The following is a 15,949-nucleotide window of genomic DNA, read 5'->3' as shown; positions in this document are numbered from 1 at the left end:
TTCACAAAATACTACAAAAACCTATATTATCATCATTATTGACATATTTTTCTACGACTTTTTTAGATTTAATACTTTTATGCCAAGAGGGCATTCTGAATTGACAAAATTTGTCTTTGATATACACATTGTATATATTTCGTTATAATATCCGATATATTTACTACCGACATCTACGAAACGGTCAGAATTGACCTGTTCGTCTATTTGTGACTTCGCCGGGAAATTTGACTTTTATTTAACACAAATGTTGTGGCCTATTTCACCTACTAAATATTACCCGATGACCATCAAAATTAGAAGGCTTCTGCCCAGCCCTAAGCTCTAGCCCCATGCTAACTTTCGCTTTGATTGGTCTATAATAGCGACCTGTAGAGCAACTGCAAAATCAGTATTTTTTCAGTTTTTGATCCATTTCAACCCCTGCATATATTATGCGATCATCTCCAAAAGAAATAGGGTTCTATTCTGACCCTAGCCCCACCTCCATTCTAAATTTCGTGAAAATCGGGCCATAATTGCGACAGGTAGAGTGATTACAAATTAACATGGACAGACGGACAGACGGACGGACATACATAGCTAGATCGACTCAGCTCGGCCAGATAGGAAGATCCATATATACTTTCCTATGTAGGAAACGAATATTTCGTGGTGTTACATAATTTTTGGCCCAATCAAACTTATAATACCCCCAACACATAGTGTTGTAGGGTATAAAAATACCTTTAGTGGTAGCTTTTATCTCCTGTCTCAAACATTGCCTCTGATGACAATACCACAACACACTTTGTTTTTAAAATTCCTAAAATCGTTTAATTAAAGATGTTAGCAAATCGAGATCGAATCAGCGTAACACAGTAGTCAATTATCGATTGATGTACTTTAAAGTTCTTCAAAATGCTATAAAATAACACGCGTAACCCAGAAACTAGCAGTAAGTTTCATTTATTTACTCAAAGTGAAAGGTGGAAAAGAAAATGTTTTTAAAAACCGTGCTAATACTATTGAGTGTGGTTGCTGCATCGACGGCCCAGGTAAAATTGAAGTGCATAAAAAAATGAATGAGAAAAGTCGATAGAATAGATCGATATTTCAATAAAACTTGTAAATATTGAAAGCTAGGAAAATCAACATCAAGTGAAAATATATGGTCAAATCGGATATCTGATGTCAGCATCTTTGCTTGGAAAATGTTTCCAAGACCTTGAAATCGTCGATGTGGATTTTTAAAAAATTAAATGTATTCTTAGGCTTGAATTTTACATTTTTTAAAAATATTTTGCAAAGAAAATAACCATGGTTTTATATATACAGCGTGAGATAAAAAAACTGTAACAAATTCAAACACCATAATTTTTATTTTTTTTTTAACTTTATTCAACGAAAGCAAAAAAATTCAGAAATAGCATCAAATTTTAGAGTAAGTTTAGATTTGTTCGAATTGGTCACATTTGACATGAATTATGGCCTTCAAACGGCCAATGAAACCGTCACACGCTGTCCGAATTTAGCTCTGTGGTATTTTGGCCCATTCTCGGCGAAGCGCTTGCTTGAGGTGATCGACACTTTGGTATTTTTAGTGCCAACCTTGTTTTCCAAAATACTCCAGACACAATAGTCCAACGGATTGATATCCGGAGATTTTGATGGCCATCGTGCGTTGGAAATGAAGCGAGGTATCTCATTTTGTATCCATTCTTGGGTGGCGCGTGCTGAGTGCGATGGTGCTGAGTCCTGTTGGAATGTCCAAGGTCTGCGGCCAAAATGGTTACATGCCTAAGGCTTTAATACACCCTCCAGAATATTTTCGCGATAATATTCAGCATTTATTCTAATGCCACGGTCGATTAATACGATCAGAGAGCGACCATCGGCTGTAATTGCGTCCCACACCATCACCATGGCCGGCGCTTGAGTTCTGGTGGCCATCCGAAGGTTCACATTTTCAGCTGACCTCTTAGGCAAGTAAACACGATAATTTTGTTTCTTTACAAAATGCTGGACAACGAATGTTTTCTCATCGGAGTTCATCACTTTTGGCCAATTGAAGCAACTCTTCAGCTGTATTGAGTCTATTTACTTTCTGTTGCGGTGTAAGTTTTTTTGGAATTTCAATGGCTTTACCCCGAGCACACTTCAATATTTGCCGAATGGAATATTGCGATATGTTCAGTTCACGAGCCATTTTTCGGCCACTGCAACGCGGGTTTCGATCAAGTCGCTTCTTTACTTATCGAACCATTTCTGCTGATGTTGCTGTTTTCTTCCATCCACTTCCTTGACGTCGGACTACGCTACCAGTATCACGGTAACGAACGATGGTACGAGAGACAAAGGTTTTATTCGCATTTAAATGCTGGAGTGCTCTAACGATAGCCACTTGTGGTTTTCCAGGCAAATATAAAGAAATCACACTATCACGCTTGAATTCCATCACGAATAACTTTTTTTCTGGAAAATTCTCAACAAAATGCTTTTGTACGCTTGTAAACAATATGATGAGCTGTCACTGGAATAATTTTAACAGCTGTCGGAAAAGTGACTTAGAAATGACAGTAGTCTGAAATTGGTTGCTGTTTTTTTATCTCACCCCGTATTTGTAAAAAATATTTCTGAAAGATTTCATGGATTTAATTTATTAAGGCTTTGTTGAATTTTCGTTTATAAAAAATCAGAACTTCTTTTCATTACCTTTTTCATTTATTCATTTCGAAGAACTCTACAACTAATGTTACAACCATACGGATAGATGATTACATTGCTGCCAATAAGCGAAATTTTGAAAACACCATCAGAGATTGTAATTACAAATTGTTAGCTTTCGAAGAGCTCTACAATGGGCGTCTGGATACAATCGATATTCAAAAGGATTTGTTGGTCGACACATTAAGGTCGAACAATGAACGTTTGAGTACTTTGGCATTTTTAAGCGATTCTAGCAAAAGTTGCGTTAACAAATATCAAAACTCTCTGCCAACAGAATACAATGTTACAGTGACAATTCAAAATTGCACTTCGTCGGCTAAAAATGCCTACAGAACTTTGGTAACGGATGCCCGCGAGACTCGCAGCAATTTGGAATATTACTACGACGTTACGCTAAATGAAGAATTGAAAAAATGTGGCAATAGTTCGAATGTGACGGCGCAGACAAATTACACGCTCTGTGTTACCACGGTGGTGAGTAGAGAAAATAACTAAATTCTCATTAATTTTTGTAAATGTTAATAATTTATTTTTTTAATAAGATCGACACTGCGAATGTGTATGCCTTTGAAAATCACAAAATATTTAATAGCCAAATGGAAGAGGCGGCCTGCTCAGCCAATACTCAGATCAAAAAGGCACTGGATTGCAGTTTCAACAGTCAAGGCAATGTCTTCCAAGCAATTTCTGCAACAAATCTCCAAGTGAACATGTGTATTCAGGGAACTAACAGCGCCGCCACTTGCCCTGGATACTATTGCCAGAATGTTGAACGTGTGCCTGCCAGTGCTGTCAATCCGAAGAATCAAACAATGCCAAATCCTTTCTATGGTCGTAATGGAACTACCAGTTGTTTGATGTTGGATATCGTTTAAGCAGGACAATGAGTTTTTTTCGACAATAACATACAAATGAGTTGAGGAAGTGTACTAGAGAGGCGAGAACATATAGTAATTTTATGATATTTTTCAAGATAATAAATAATCAATAAAAGAAATGGTAGACTTTCTTGGAATATGTGAGAAGTTCTTAATTTGTAATAACTGCAAACGTTGATTACACAGAACACTCAGTAGATTATCAAAGAAATAAAGGGCAACTAAATTCGGCTGGGTTTAATTATTTAATACCCTCCATAATTTTGGAGGAACTTAAAAAAAAATCTAAAAAAAAAAATTCATCGAAAAATACCGCTCAAAGAAGAAGATGTGGACCTGCATACGAAATTGCTTGTTCGGCCGGATCTAACACAGTCGTACCCATCAGAAACTTTAAATTCGTAATTTGAAACAATTCCGGTGAAAAGGGTCGGTAAAATCATTCAAATAGCGAACATAGTGGACCTGTGTATACAAATCTCTTTCAGGGTGTTAAGTATTTAGAAGGAACTCGTTGTGGAGATTTTCAGAAAATTACATTGAACAATTTGGTTACAATCATCAAAGTGCCGAAAATCGGGAGGTACCGGTGTATGGGGGATATACGATATCGTAGACCTATATGGACAATTCACTTTCAAGGGTAAAGTACTCACAAAGAACCTCTTGTGTAGAATTTTGGACAATTCCATTGAAAAATATGTGTTTTGTCATCGGATAATATTTAGTGGGTGGTTAAATAAATGTCAAATTTTCCATTAAACCGCGAATATTTTGAATCCCGCGAAATCACAAGTAGACGAACAGGGCAATTCTGGCCGTTACGTAGATGCCGATAGTAAATAGATCGGATATATATAGCGAAATATATACAATGTGTATAGACAAAGGAAGGGGATGTTAGCCAGAATGCTTATATCTCAAGAATGGCTGGTCCGATTTCAACAAATTTTGTCAATTCAGAATGCGCTCTTGGCATAAAAACATTAAAAACAAAAAAGTCGCATAAAAAGATGCCAATAATGATGTTAATAAAGATTTTGTAACATTTTTTTATTTTTTCATATTTTTTATCGCATGCGATTTTTCCAATTTGACTTATAGCATTGAAGTATACATTTTATAATATTTTTTCACCTTACAACACAGGTTGGGGTTATTATATACAGATTGCAATCATCGTCCGATCCTCAGAAGGGCTAGGCCTATTGTTTTCAAATATGTCCGCAATATATTTAGGGGTTGAAACGGACCAACAACTAAAAATGTTCCTGATTTTGCAGCCGTTATAAAGGTCACAAATAGAAACTAAAGGACACGAAATCTAGCATGAAGTTAGAGTTTAGGACAGCGAGTAGAATGGAACACTTCTTTTGTGTGAAAAAATACCAACATTTCCATTCTATCGATACGCTGAAAATAACTTACAGGCAATATCTAAAATACACGAAAGGCGAACTTATCGCTTTTTATGCTGATTTCGTTGACGAATATAGCCAAATATCGTGGACAAGCAAATCATATAGATGAGTCTAAACTTAGAGATGCAGAGAGGTCTCTTGCTTTTGGACATGATCGCAAAATACTTAGGGGTTCAAATAACCCAAAAGCAGAACAAATTTCCTGATCACACAATTGAAACCAATCGACACGGAATTTTTCATGAGAAGAGAGTTAAGGACGGGGAAGAAGTCTCGCATTTTGGATGACCATTGGATTATATTTAGCTGTAAAATTGACTACAACAAAGCCAAAGGTAATATCTGGGCAGTCCTCTATGACATAATTTCAAAAGCGAAATCTTCCAAAATGTTTCGGACATAAGAAAGCTTCTAACATATTGTAGTGTTGTAAGGGTATAACATGGTCGGCCCCACACGACTATAGCCTTTGCTTACTTGTTATACCCTACACCATACTATGGAGGGTATATTAATTTTGCCATTCCGTTTGTAACTCCTCGAAATACTCATGTCAGACCCAACAAAGTATATATATTCTTGATCAGCGTAAAATTCTACGACGATTTAGCCATGTCCGTCTGTCTGTGTGTCTGTCTGTCCGTCTGTCTGTCTGTTGTAATCACGCTATCTTTCGAACAAATCGAGATAGAAGGCTAAAATTTTGCACATATGTATATTTTTCCAGCAGGCAGGTTAAGTTCGGGCCATGTAGGTCCAAGTTATCATATAGTCCCCATATAACGGTACCTCCCGATATTTGGTATTTTGATGATTTTTGCGACATTATTCACCGGAATTGTTTCCAATTTGGCATTTGAAGTTCGTAATGGATACTACAGCCTAAAACAGAAAATTATCTGTACAGGTCCACGTCTTTGTATAGCCCCCATATAACGGTACCCCCCGATATTCGGTATTTTTATGATTTTAACGACATTATTTACCGGAATCGTTTCAAATTTGGTATTTGAAGTTCGTAATGGATACTACATCCTAAGTCAAAAAATGAGCCATGTAGGTCCACGTCTTCATATAGCCCCCATATAGCGGTACCCCCCCGATATTCGGTATTTTTATGATTTTAACGACATTATTTAACGGAATCGTTCCAAATTTGATATTTGATGTTCGCAATAGATACTGCAGCATAAAACAGAAAATAGGCCATGTAGGTCCACGTCTGCATATAGCCCTCATATACCGTACCCCCCGATATTCGGTATTTTGATGATTTTAGCGACATTACTTACCGGGATTGTTTCAAATTTCGCATGTGAAGTTCGTAATGGATACTTCAGCCCATCCCAGAAAATTGTCTGTGCAGGTCCACGCCTTCGTATAGCCCCCATATAACGGTACCCCCTATATTCAGTATTTTGATGATTTGACCGACATTACAGATTTTTCTTCAAGTTTCGCAATTAAATATTGTAATAACTCATGACAAAAGTTGCCTATGCAGGTCTACGTCGTCGTATAGGTATTCGGTATTTTTAAGATTTTAGCAGAATTTTAAACGGATTTTATTTTTTTGGAAACTGCCAAATTTGTACCAAATGGTGGAGGGTATTAAAAGTTCGGCCCGGCCGAACTTACAGCTTTTTTACTTGTTTTATAAATAGATTTTACAATTGTCAATAGTATGTATTTATAAAAATGACTTAGAAAAATATTTATCACTTCTTATTTTAACAGATACCCAATTTAATATTTTTGTTTTTAAAGTTAAAGATGATAAAAATATGGCTCTTGTAAATATTCCACCTAAGATTCATTGTTGTTGTAATGTCCTTGTATGGTAACAACTTATAATTCTGAGTATGTTCTGTTCCATAACTAATATTCCTAATATGATGGAATCTAAACATATTTTCACTTTTTTAGAAAAACTGGTTTCTGTTAACATTCTTCGACTTTGATGAATTTGTAAAAGTGATTTCGAATATAGGTTAATAGTTTCAGACGAATGAATATTTTATAAGATTTACAAAAGGGTGTTGGACTTTTACAGAACGATGTTAATCCATATTTGGACAAGTTGAGAAATGACCGATACTATCTCCAAATATTAGAGTTGTTTGCAGAATTCAGTTCGCTTTATAGGCTTTCTTTAGAATTATTTAAATTAGTAGGCTGTAAAATAAACAAATTTGTATACATTATCATATTTATAAACTATTGCAAAGATCTTATAAAACTATGCTATTTTGTAAATCTTTTGCCAGTATATTTTGTAGTTTTGTCGAAAGAGCTTAGAAATCGCGGGAAACGTTGAAAAAAACTATGGAAGTTTACAAATATTTTACACTGTTCCTACTTTGCAGTCTATCAGTGTTGCAGGTGTGTGTGTGTTATATTTTAATTAAAAATGTGAATTTTTTACAAAATAATTGTGACAATTTAATAGGTCAAAGCTGACGATCAAGATGAACGTACAACAAATTTCATAGAAGCCAATAGCCATCGTTATGTCAACTATGTTCAAGATTGCGATTACAAATTGGATAGCTTGAAAAAAGTATACGTAGCAAGCATCTCCACAATTGACATTCAAATGGAATTCTTATTGAAATCCGTTGAACAAGCCGCTGTACGTTTGTCTAATTTGGAACTTTTAAGTGTGGTCAACAAGGAATGTTCTGAAAAATATAAAAATGCTTATCCTGAAATTTCCACCATCAAGACCATGATTAAAAATTGTACCGATAATGCCCAAAAACAATTTCCCCCCTTGTTAGTGCCACTCCAAGAGACTCGCGACAAATTTGCATTGTACTACAATCAAACTTTTCAGGGTGAAATTAGCAACTGTGATAATATGCAGACTTCTAAATTGAAAAATTTTAATCACACGAATTGTATTAAAAATGTGGTAAGTCCAGCTGCCGTTTAGAAAGCATACATTTTTATTATCTTCCCTTTTGTTGCAGGTGTCAGATGCCACCTCATTTGTCATTGCCAACCAAAAAACGTTTGACTATCAATTGAATTCTGCCAAATGTTCGGCTGATACCTATATCAAAATGGCCCTGGATTGCAGTTATGTGGCCCAGACCACTGTCGTATCGCTGATAACGGCCACAAATGTTTTCATCGACAGATGTACCAAGAATATAGACTGTATGCCATGTGAGGGTTTCCAATGTGAAAATGTCTATAATCTGCCCACCAATGCCATTGATTATGCCAGTCAGACTATGGTGAATCCTTTTTATGGTAATAACCAAACGTTAAGTTGTTTAATGATTAATATTGTATAAGTTATATTTAAATAAAAAAATTAAATAATAAAATTTACAATTACTTGCGATATGCATATATTTATACCCTACAACACTATGTGTTGGGGGTATTATAAGTTTGATTGGGCCAAAAATTATGTAACACCTCGAAATATTGGTTTCCCACATAGGAAAGTATATATGTATCTTCCTATCTCGCCGAGCTGAGTCGATCTAGCTATGTATGTCCGTCCGTCCGTCTGTCCATGTTAATTTGTAATCACTCTACAGGTCGCAATTATGGCCAGATCTTCACGAAATTTAGAATGTAGGTGGGTTTAAGGTCAGAATAGAACCCTATTTCTTTTGGAGATGATCGTATAATATTTAGGGCTTGAAATGGACCAAATACCGAAAAATTTCCTGATTTTGCAGTTGCTCTACATGTCACAATTACAGACCAATCGAAGCGAAAGTTAGCATGAGGCTAGAGCTTTGGGCTGGGCAGAAGCTTTCCAATTTTGATGGTCATCGGATAATATTTAGTGGTTGAAATAGACCATAGCATTTGTGATAAATAAAAGTCAAATTTTCCATTAAACCGCGAATATTTTTAATGCCGGCTAATCACAAATAGACGAATAGGTCAATTCTGACCGTTACATTGATGCCGATAGTAAAAATATCGGATGTATATAGCGAAACATATACAATGTATATATACAAAGAAAGGGAATGTTAGGTAGAATGCTTATATCTCCAAAATGGCTGGAGCGATTTTGAAATATTTTGTCAATTTAGAAAGCCCTTTTGGTATAAAAATATAAAATCTAAAAAAATCACATAAAAAGATGCCAATAATGATGTCCATATAGATCTTGTAGAATTTTGTGACATTTTTTTATTTTTTCATATCAATTTGACTTATTATATTGAAGTGTATATTTTGTAATATTTTATCACTTTACAACACAGGTTGGGGTTATTATATACAGATTGCAGATTATCGTTCGATCCTCACGAAATTTTTACAAAGGTAGGGTTAGGCTCAGAAGGGCTAAGCCTATTGTTTTCTAAGATGTCCGCAATATATTTAGGGGTTGAAATGGACCAGCATTTGGACATAAGGGGGCTTCTAGCATATTGTAGTGTTGTAGGGTATCACATGGTCGGCACCGCACGACTGTAGCCTTTGCTTACTTGCTTTTTTATACCCTCCACCATTCTATGGAGAGTATATTAACTTTGTCATTCCGTTTGTAACACCTGGAAATACTCATAATAGCCCTAAAAAGTATATACGTTCTGGATCAGCGGCGAGTCTAAGTCGATTTAGAGATTTCCGTCTGTATATCTGTTGAAATCTTTCGATCGAATTGGAATAGAAGGCTAAATATTTGCACACCTGTGTATTTTGCGTGTGGGTAAGCTATGTTCATAAATGGGCCATGTTGATCCACGTTTTCACATAGCCCCATATAATGATACGGTCCGCCCGTTTGCCTATCCATTTATTTTTGTAAGCAAAGTACAGGTCGCATTTATTGCCCGATCCAGATGAAGGGCAAAATTGCCTCTCTAACATATGCCTCCAAACATATTTTGCAGCAAACATATATAAGTAAGTAAGTGTGCCTAAGTTCGGCATGTCCCAGTAGTCGGCAGTTTTGAAATTTAAACTTAAATAACTAAGAATAGAATTGACCAAATTATGAAATAATTGCAAAAAAAAAAAAAAAAACGTCAACAGAGTTCTCTGCTCTCTTTCTGTAAAAAAATGAGCTCCGATCATTTATTACGAGAGAATAACGGTTTTCGTCAGTGAGTGTCTTCCAACGCATGCGATAGTGCTTGTTTGTAAAGAAAAAATTAATGGTGGCGTCAACTTAATAATCGATTTAAGGAAAATAAATTTAATACTTTTGGAATCATAAATATTCAATAATAGTAAATAACAGTCTGAAGATCACTTTTATAACTTAAAAACATACAAATCAAGCATTTTTCTGTTATATTATTTAAGCCGACATTAGGAACAGAAAAAAGGAATTTGAAAGGTACTTTTTTCTTTTTTTTAATCTCATTTTTATTTTAATTGAAAATCCATACGTTACCATACTATTCTTGATTTTCTACCTAAATTTGGTTTAGGATGTTAATTAAATAAATCACTATTTAAAAACGAAATTAATTTCAAATTCTGGATTTAACTGTGAATTAGTAATATATCATTGTTTTATACTATTTGAAATAAAAAAATATACAAAATAATATTTTTGTTACTGAAATAACATATACCGACTACTGGCAAATAGACATGCCGAGCATTGGAAAATGGTGCCGACTACTGGCAAAAAACTACTATTTTAGTAAAATTGTAAATTTTGCAAATTTAATAAAAAAATTCAATTTTTGTTTATTATTTCGAAAACTAAACAAAATTTGGAATCTGAACAACTTTATTTTTCTGCAATTGAAAGATTTCACTCAGAATGTTGAAAGATTGAAAAAAAGTGCCGACTACTGGTACACTTACCCTATGTTTGCTAGAGTCTCAAACATACAATTTGTTTGAGTACTACAAGTAAATATATGCTTAGATGCGTGGATACAAGTATATATATGTTTGGATGAAAGCATATATATACTTCAATGCAAACACATATATGATTGATCCAATCAAGTAAATATATGCTTGGAAATAAGTATATATATATATGGAACAGTGTTGGGTTGTTTGTTCGGGATACCACAGTGTTTTGTTGTTGCAAAATGGGCAGGCTTAATCCCTTTATTGTTGTTTTTATAAAAACAACGTTTGTTTATTAGTGGAGAACGATGGTAATGTTTACCATGGGGTAAGGCAGGGAATACCTAGATTTCGGAAAGAGCCACCAATCTTCATCAGTTCCCTCGTTTTTTGTTTGGGATATTCTCTCCAGAAGTTCTGTTAAAAATAACTTCTATGACAAAAAAAAACAAGTAAGCAAAGGCTACAGTCGAGCGGGGCCGACCGTTGAATACCCTACAACACTATAATAAACCATACAGTTGATATAGGCGAGATACTCGAAAGAATTCCACAAGATTTTGTGACAAATAATAAAGGAAAACCATCAGGTTTCGTTCTCTAATTTTCGAATAATAGCAACTTAAACTAATTTGCTCATTTCCAATTTATTGGTAGATGTTGCACGTAAATGGTCTTCCTAGATCTGGAACCAATATTTCCCAAAAAATGAGAAACAGACATTTGACTATATTCTTCAACGAAATCAGCGTTAACGAAATAGTCAGAAGTGCGTCTTTCCTGTATTTGTGAATTCTCCAAAAAGTCACTGGAATCGACATTTTCGTATTTTGTCTACAAAATTTGGCAAACTATTTCACACATTGAATATTTTTGGATGGCCATCCAAAACTGCTTGGCTTTTGTAATGCCCGATAACCCCCATTCAAATGTGCGTGAGGATCGGGCGACAATTTTGCAGTTTTTTGGTCCATTTCAACCCCTAAATATATGGCGATCATCTCCAAAAAGAGTAGGCTTCTATTCTGACCCTCATCTTATCTCCATGCAAAATTTCGTAAGGATCGGGCCTTAAATGCGATCTGTATATGATATCCTGATATCCTAACTACTTAGTTTTGTTAGCTGTAGAAATATTACCAAATGTTTAATTCAAAATGAAAATATGCCAAAAATATGACAAAATTGAAAAAATATGAGAAAATTTTACAAAATCAATATTTTCATCTTTAGAGAGATATTTTTATGCGATTTTTTTAGACGCTTTTTCTTTCCTGCCAAGAGGCCATTCTAAACTAATGAGAACTTTCGAAATCAGTTCAGCCGTTCTCGACATATAAGAGATTTTTCAAGCATATCTTCTTTGATAAACATATATATCACACATATTTTGCTATATATCCGTTTTGTTGGATGTTAACATCAGTGTGAAGATCAGAAGTAACCTTGTCATGGCTTTGTGATTTCGCCGGGATTTAAAATATTCGCGGTTTAATGAAAAATTTTGAATTTTTTCAACACAAAAGATATGGTCTATTTTACCCGCTAAATATTATCCGATGACCACCCAAATTGGTAGGCTTCTTCCCCGCCCTAAACTCTAGCTACATGCGAAATTCCGCGTCGATTGGTCTATAATTGCGACCTGTATAGCTACTGCAAAATCTGACATTTTTTCAGTATTTGGTCCATTTCAACCCCTAAACATTTGGCGATCATCTCCAAAAGAAATAGGGTTCTATTCTGACCCCAGTCCCACCTCCATTCTAAATTTCGTGAAGATCGGGCCATAATTGCGACCTGTAGAGTGATTACAAATTAACATGGACAGACGGACAGACGGACAGACGGACGGACGGACATACATAGCTAGATCGACTCAGCTCGGCGAGCTAGGAAGATCCATATATACTTTCCTATGTGGGAAACCAATGTTTCGAGGTGTTACATAATTTTTGGGCCAATCAAACTTATAATACCCCCAACACATAGTGTTGTAGGGTATAAAAAAAACTTTTTTTTACCCAAGTGAAAAAAGAATTAAATAAAACTAAAATTATTTTAGAAAATCTTCTAAATCTTACAACCGCACTTGTAGACATTTTCATCATTCTCCACGCAACAGCATCAACAAATAACAAAACACAAATGTTTAGCCGCGTAGCAAAAACAATGGTACTTCCCGATATTCGGTATTTTGATGATTTTAGCGATATTATTTACCGGAATTATTTCGAATTTCGTATTTGAAGTTCGTAATGGGTACTACAGCCTATGACAAAAATGCAGGTCCAAGTCTTCGTATTGAAATTTTCAAAACTTTTTAAGTTCCTTCGAGTCAGTTGTACTTTTCACGAAATTATTGAAAAAAATAAATTTTGCTGCATATTATCATGATTTCTATTATTATTGTTATTATTGTTATTATTATTATTATTATTATTATTATTATTATTATTATTATTATTATTATTATTATTATTATTATTATTATTATTATTATTTTTATTATTATTATTATTATTATTATTATTATTATTATTATTATTATTATTATTATTATTATTATTATTATTATTATTATTATTATTATTATTATTATTATTATTATTATTATTATTATTATTATTATTATTATTATTATTATTATTATTATTATTATTGTAATTATTGTCACTATTAATATAAATCTTAGTATGATTGTTATCATTATTATTACTTCGAGGAAAATTGGTATACGACTAGGGGTTGTTACAACTTCCGCTTTCCATTATTGCAGAAAAAAAGAAAACCGAGATTATTTTTATCACAAATATAGTTTTTTTATTATCTTAGTTTCGCGTAATACAAATTCCTCTCTAATTTAATTCAATTTCACATTAAAATTTCTTGTTATAAAATTAATTTGTAAACATGGCGTTGTACTGTTAATACCCTTAAAGGGATTTACAATTCTCTCACCCGTCAAATCATCATCGGCCAAATGCCATGCCATTTGGTAGGGACACCTTCCCTTGATGGCATTCAAATCTTCATTCTCACATGGCGGACAGAATTCATGACCAGCAACGCAATTTTCTATCAGGCCCGTAACTTCACCGATTGAAGTAAAGGTCTGATAGACACTTGTCGAATAGCAGTCAAAGGCCTCATCAATTTTTGTATTAGCACTGCACTCAGCGGAAGTCATTTGATTGATGAAGGTATTGGTGTTGGTGGTAAAGTAGTTACTGGTGGTTTTGATCTGAAATTCGAAGTAAGTTTTTGAAGTAAATGAATGAAAATTTAATATTGGATTGGATGGATATTATTAAATTAATTGAAAACAAATCTTAAAATTTAGGATTTTTTTTTTTTCAATAAAAATATTGTTTACATTACACCTACCCCCGTAGCAGCACAATTTTGATATTTCGATTCATTTTTCTCAAACTTCCGTTTGCATTCCTTCATGGCATTGGTGAATTGATTGTTGTAGTGATTTTTAATATTTTTCAATGTGTTCTCGGCGCTGGTCAGCAGCGGCGTAAAAGATGTCTTCGCCTTGTTAATGCAAGTCTTCAGTGTCTCCTTAATTGTACCTTCTGCGGGTATTTTACCACGGTACTTCTCCACGCAATAATCATTGACATCACCCAACATTTCCATGGGATCCAATTTGTTTTGCAAATCTCCCAATTTTACATCCACCACCACATTGTAATATTCCACCACATCCAGACGCATGTTGAAATTACTACGCATATCTTCTAGCTGATCTTCCAAATGTTTGATGTGATCCTCGAATTGACGTTGATGTTGCAGGACGTAATTTTCCACTTTGGCGCCAGGATTCGATTTGGTATACATAGCCTCCGGCATAACAACAATATTACTCTGCAGTAAAGAACATCCTTTTAAAGGAAACAAAATGCGGATATATTCTACTTACCTGCACTCCCAATGTGTGGCATGCCAGGACAATCGCCAGTGTTACAATATTCACAAATACAAATTTCATTTTGTTTTTATTTTCCTTCAATACTAATTTCTTCTTGAAATATACTTATTGAAATAATGCAAAACTGCGGCATTACAATCTGTTTTATATGCATCGATTTCAAGATCAAGTTCAGTTGCATGGAACAGAGCTGCGCTCATAATTGAGATAAGCGTTCAGTTCCACTCCTTGATTGCAAATTTTACGCATTATTCCGAAACTGATAAGCCATGCTGTTGGATTTGTTTTCCTCTGCTTGCATATAATGTCGAATGCAATTGAGGGTGCTTCCGAGTTATATATTTTGAAATTAATCAATCTTTGGAACAGCGCAGTTAAATCCGACTGGGATTTGGGTTATGCAAAATAGAGTGTTTTTTGAAATATATATAGATGAAGTATAGAACAAAATCCAATCTTTCCCATAAGTACAGAAAATGTTAAGAATATTATGAAATTAATACAAAAAATAGTAGACACATTTTTTGACGTTTTGAAAGTTTGTTGGTAAAGTAACCTAAATAGTTTGGAAAAGTTCCCCACCTCTTCTTTCACATTTTTTTAAATATTTCGGAATAAAATTCTTTGGAATCTTCACAGTTTAGGTATATTGTGTCTATATTGTGTCGGCTAAAAGGGTAACATTCGGCACTTTTTCAAAAAATAAATAAATAAATAAAATAAAAATTAAATTATTTGTCATTAAAACCTATTCTAGGTCTCAGAAGACATTAACATTTCAAATCTTACTTAAACGAATTTATAAGTATTGAATGCACATTTTAGGTTTAAAACCATATTTTATGTAAATTTAGGGAAAAAATTTCCTACATAACATTCTTCATCCATTTTTACTACATGTCATTAAATCAAGGAAATCTCTTTTTCATTATTTCATTAAAAAATAAATAAAAAAATAAGTAAAAAATTAGATTTTTTCAAGAATTTTTCTTCGTTTTTTTTTCGAACATTCACAGAAAGACGCACATATTTTGAGTCATTTGAGTCAGCTTTGAAAATTGTAGACATAAAGATTTAATTTTGTCGAGAATAATGTGTTTAGAAAATGGGCCATATCGGTCCACTTGACATCGTACTCATATACAGGGTGAGATAAAAAACTTCAACAAAGTCAAACGCCATAATTTTTATACTTTTTTTTTTTAATT

General features: G+C 34.0%; 3 protein-coding genes across 5 annotated transcripts; 2 read left to right on the top strand and 1 right to left on the bottom strand.

Moving 5' to 3' along the window:
- Positions 1-907: 907 nt before the first annotated feature.
- Positions 908-3,707, top strand: LOC101900116 (uncharacterized). The gene is made up of 3 exons (XM_005190922.4): positions 908-1,037; positions 2,719-3,183; positions 3,252-3,707. The coding sequence occupies exons 1-3, from the start codon at positions 981-983 to the stop codon at positions 3,582-3,584; spliced, it is 855 nt and encodes a 284-aa protein (XP_005190979.3). The 5' UTR covers positions 908-980; the 3' UTR covers positions 3,585-3,707.
- Positions 3,708-7,239: 3,532 nt separating this feature from the next.
- Positions 7,240-8,348, top strand: LOC131803844 (uncharacterized). Of its 2 annotated transcripts, none has more exons than XM_059125666.1 (3): positions 7,240-7,390; positions 7,458-7,919; positions 7,981-8,348. In XM_059125666.1, the coding sequence occupies exons 1-3, from the start codon at positions 7,334-7,336 to the stop codon at positions 8,308-8,310; spliced, it is 849 nt and encodes a 282-aa protein (XP_058981649.1). In that variant the 5' UTR covers positions 7,240-7,333; the 3' UTR covers positions 8,311-8,348. The 2 variants fall into 2 exon arrangements, with proteins under 2 accessions (XP_058981649.1, XP_058981605.1); XM_059125622.1 differs by having other exon boundaries at positions 7,249-7,390; positions 7,458-7,922.
- A 5,262-nt stretch (positions 8,349-13,610) lies between these two features.
- On the bottom strand, positions 13,611-14,885 carry LOC101899942 (uncharacterized). 2 transcript variants are annotated; one of them, XM_005190921.4, is made up of 3 exons: positions 14,733-14,885; positions 14,189-14,677; positions 13,611-14,045 (listed from the first exon to the last, which is right to left on the bottom strand). In XM_005190921.4, the coding sequence occupies exons 1-3, from the start codon at positions 14,799-14,801 to the stop codon at positions 13,665-13,667; spliced, it is 939 nt and encodes a 312-aa protein (XP_005190978.2). In that variant the 5' UTR covers positions 14,802-14,885; the 3' UTR covers positions 13,611-13,664. The 2 variants fall into 2 exon arrangements, with proteins under 2 accessions (XP_005190978.2, XP_058981552.1); XM_059125569.1 differs by having other exon boundaries at positions 14,189-14,653; positions 14,733-14,860.
- Between the last annotated feature and the right edge of the window lie 1,064 nt (positions 14,886-15,949).

The sequence above is a fragment of the Musca domestica genome, unplaced genomic scaffold, assembly GCF_030504385.1.
Source record: "Musca domestica strain aabys unplaced genomic scaffold, Musca_domestica.polishedcontigs.V.1.1 1, whole genome shotgun sequence".
NCBI lineage: Eukaryota > Metazoa > Arthropoda > Insecta > Diptera > Muscidae > Musca > Musca domestica.
This window is presented reverse-complemented; position numbering and strand designations above follow the sequence as displayed.

What these genes read in the sequence shown, in the direction of transcription:
- LOC131803844 (XM_059125622.1), top strand. Translation starts at nt 7,334, where the DNA reads ATGGAAGTTTACAAATATTTTACACTGTTCCTACTTTGCAGTCTATCA. An exon ending in GCAGTCTATCAGTGTTGCAG is followed by an intron (nt 7,391 to 7,457) that starts GTGTGTGTGTGT and finishes ACAATTTAATAG; the next exon opens with GTCAAAGCTGACGATCAAGA. An exon ending in CGAATTGTATTAAAAATGTG is followed by an intron (nt 7,923 to 7,980) that starts GTAAGTCCAGCT and finishes CTTTTGTTGCAG; the next exon opens with GTGTCAGATGCCACCTCATT.
- LOC101900116 (XM_005190922.4), top strand. Translation starts at nt 981, where the DNA reads ATGTTTTTAAAAACCGTGCTAATACTATTGAGTGTGGTTGCTGCATCG. An exon ending in TTGCTGCATCGACGGCCCAG is followed by an intron (nt 1,038 to 2,718) that starts GTAAAATTGAAG and finishes TTCATTTCGAAG; the next exon opens with AACTCTACAACTAATGTTAC. An exon ending in CGCTCTGTGTTACCACGGTG is followed by an intron (nt 3,184 to 3,251) that starts GTGAGTAGAGAA and finishes TTTTTTAATAAG; the next exon opens with ATCGACACTGCGAATGTGTA.
- LOC101899942 (XM_005190921.4), bottom strand. Translation starts at nt 14,801, where the DNA reads ATGAAATTTGTATTTGTGAATATTGTAACACTGGCGATTGTCCTGGCA. An exon ending in GCCACACATTGGGAGTGCAG is followed by an intron (nt 14,678 to 14,732) that starts GTAAGTAGAATA and finishes TCTTTACTGCAG; the next exon opens with AGTAATATTGTTGTTATGCC. An exon ending in AAAATTGTGCTGCTACGGGG is followed by an intron (nt 14,046 to 14,188) that starts GTAGGTGTAATG and finishes TTCGAATTTCAG; the next exon opens with ATCAAAACCACCAGTAACTA.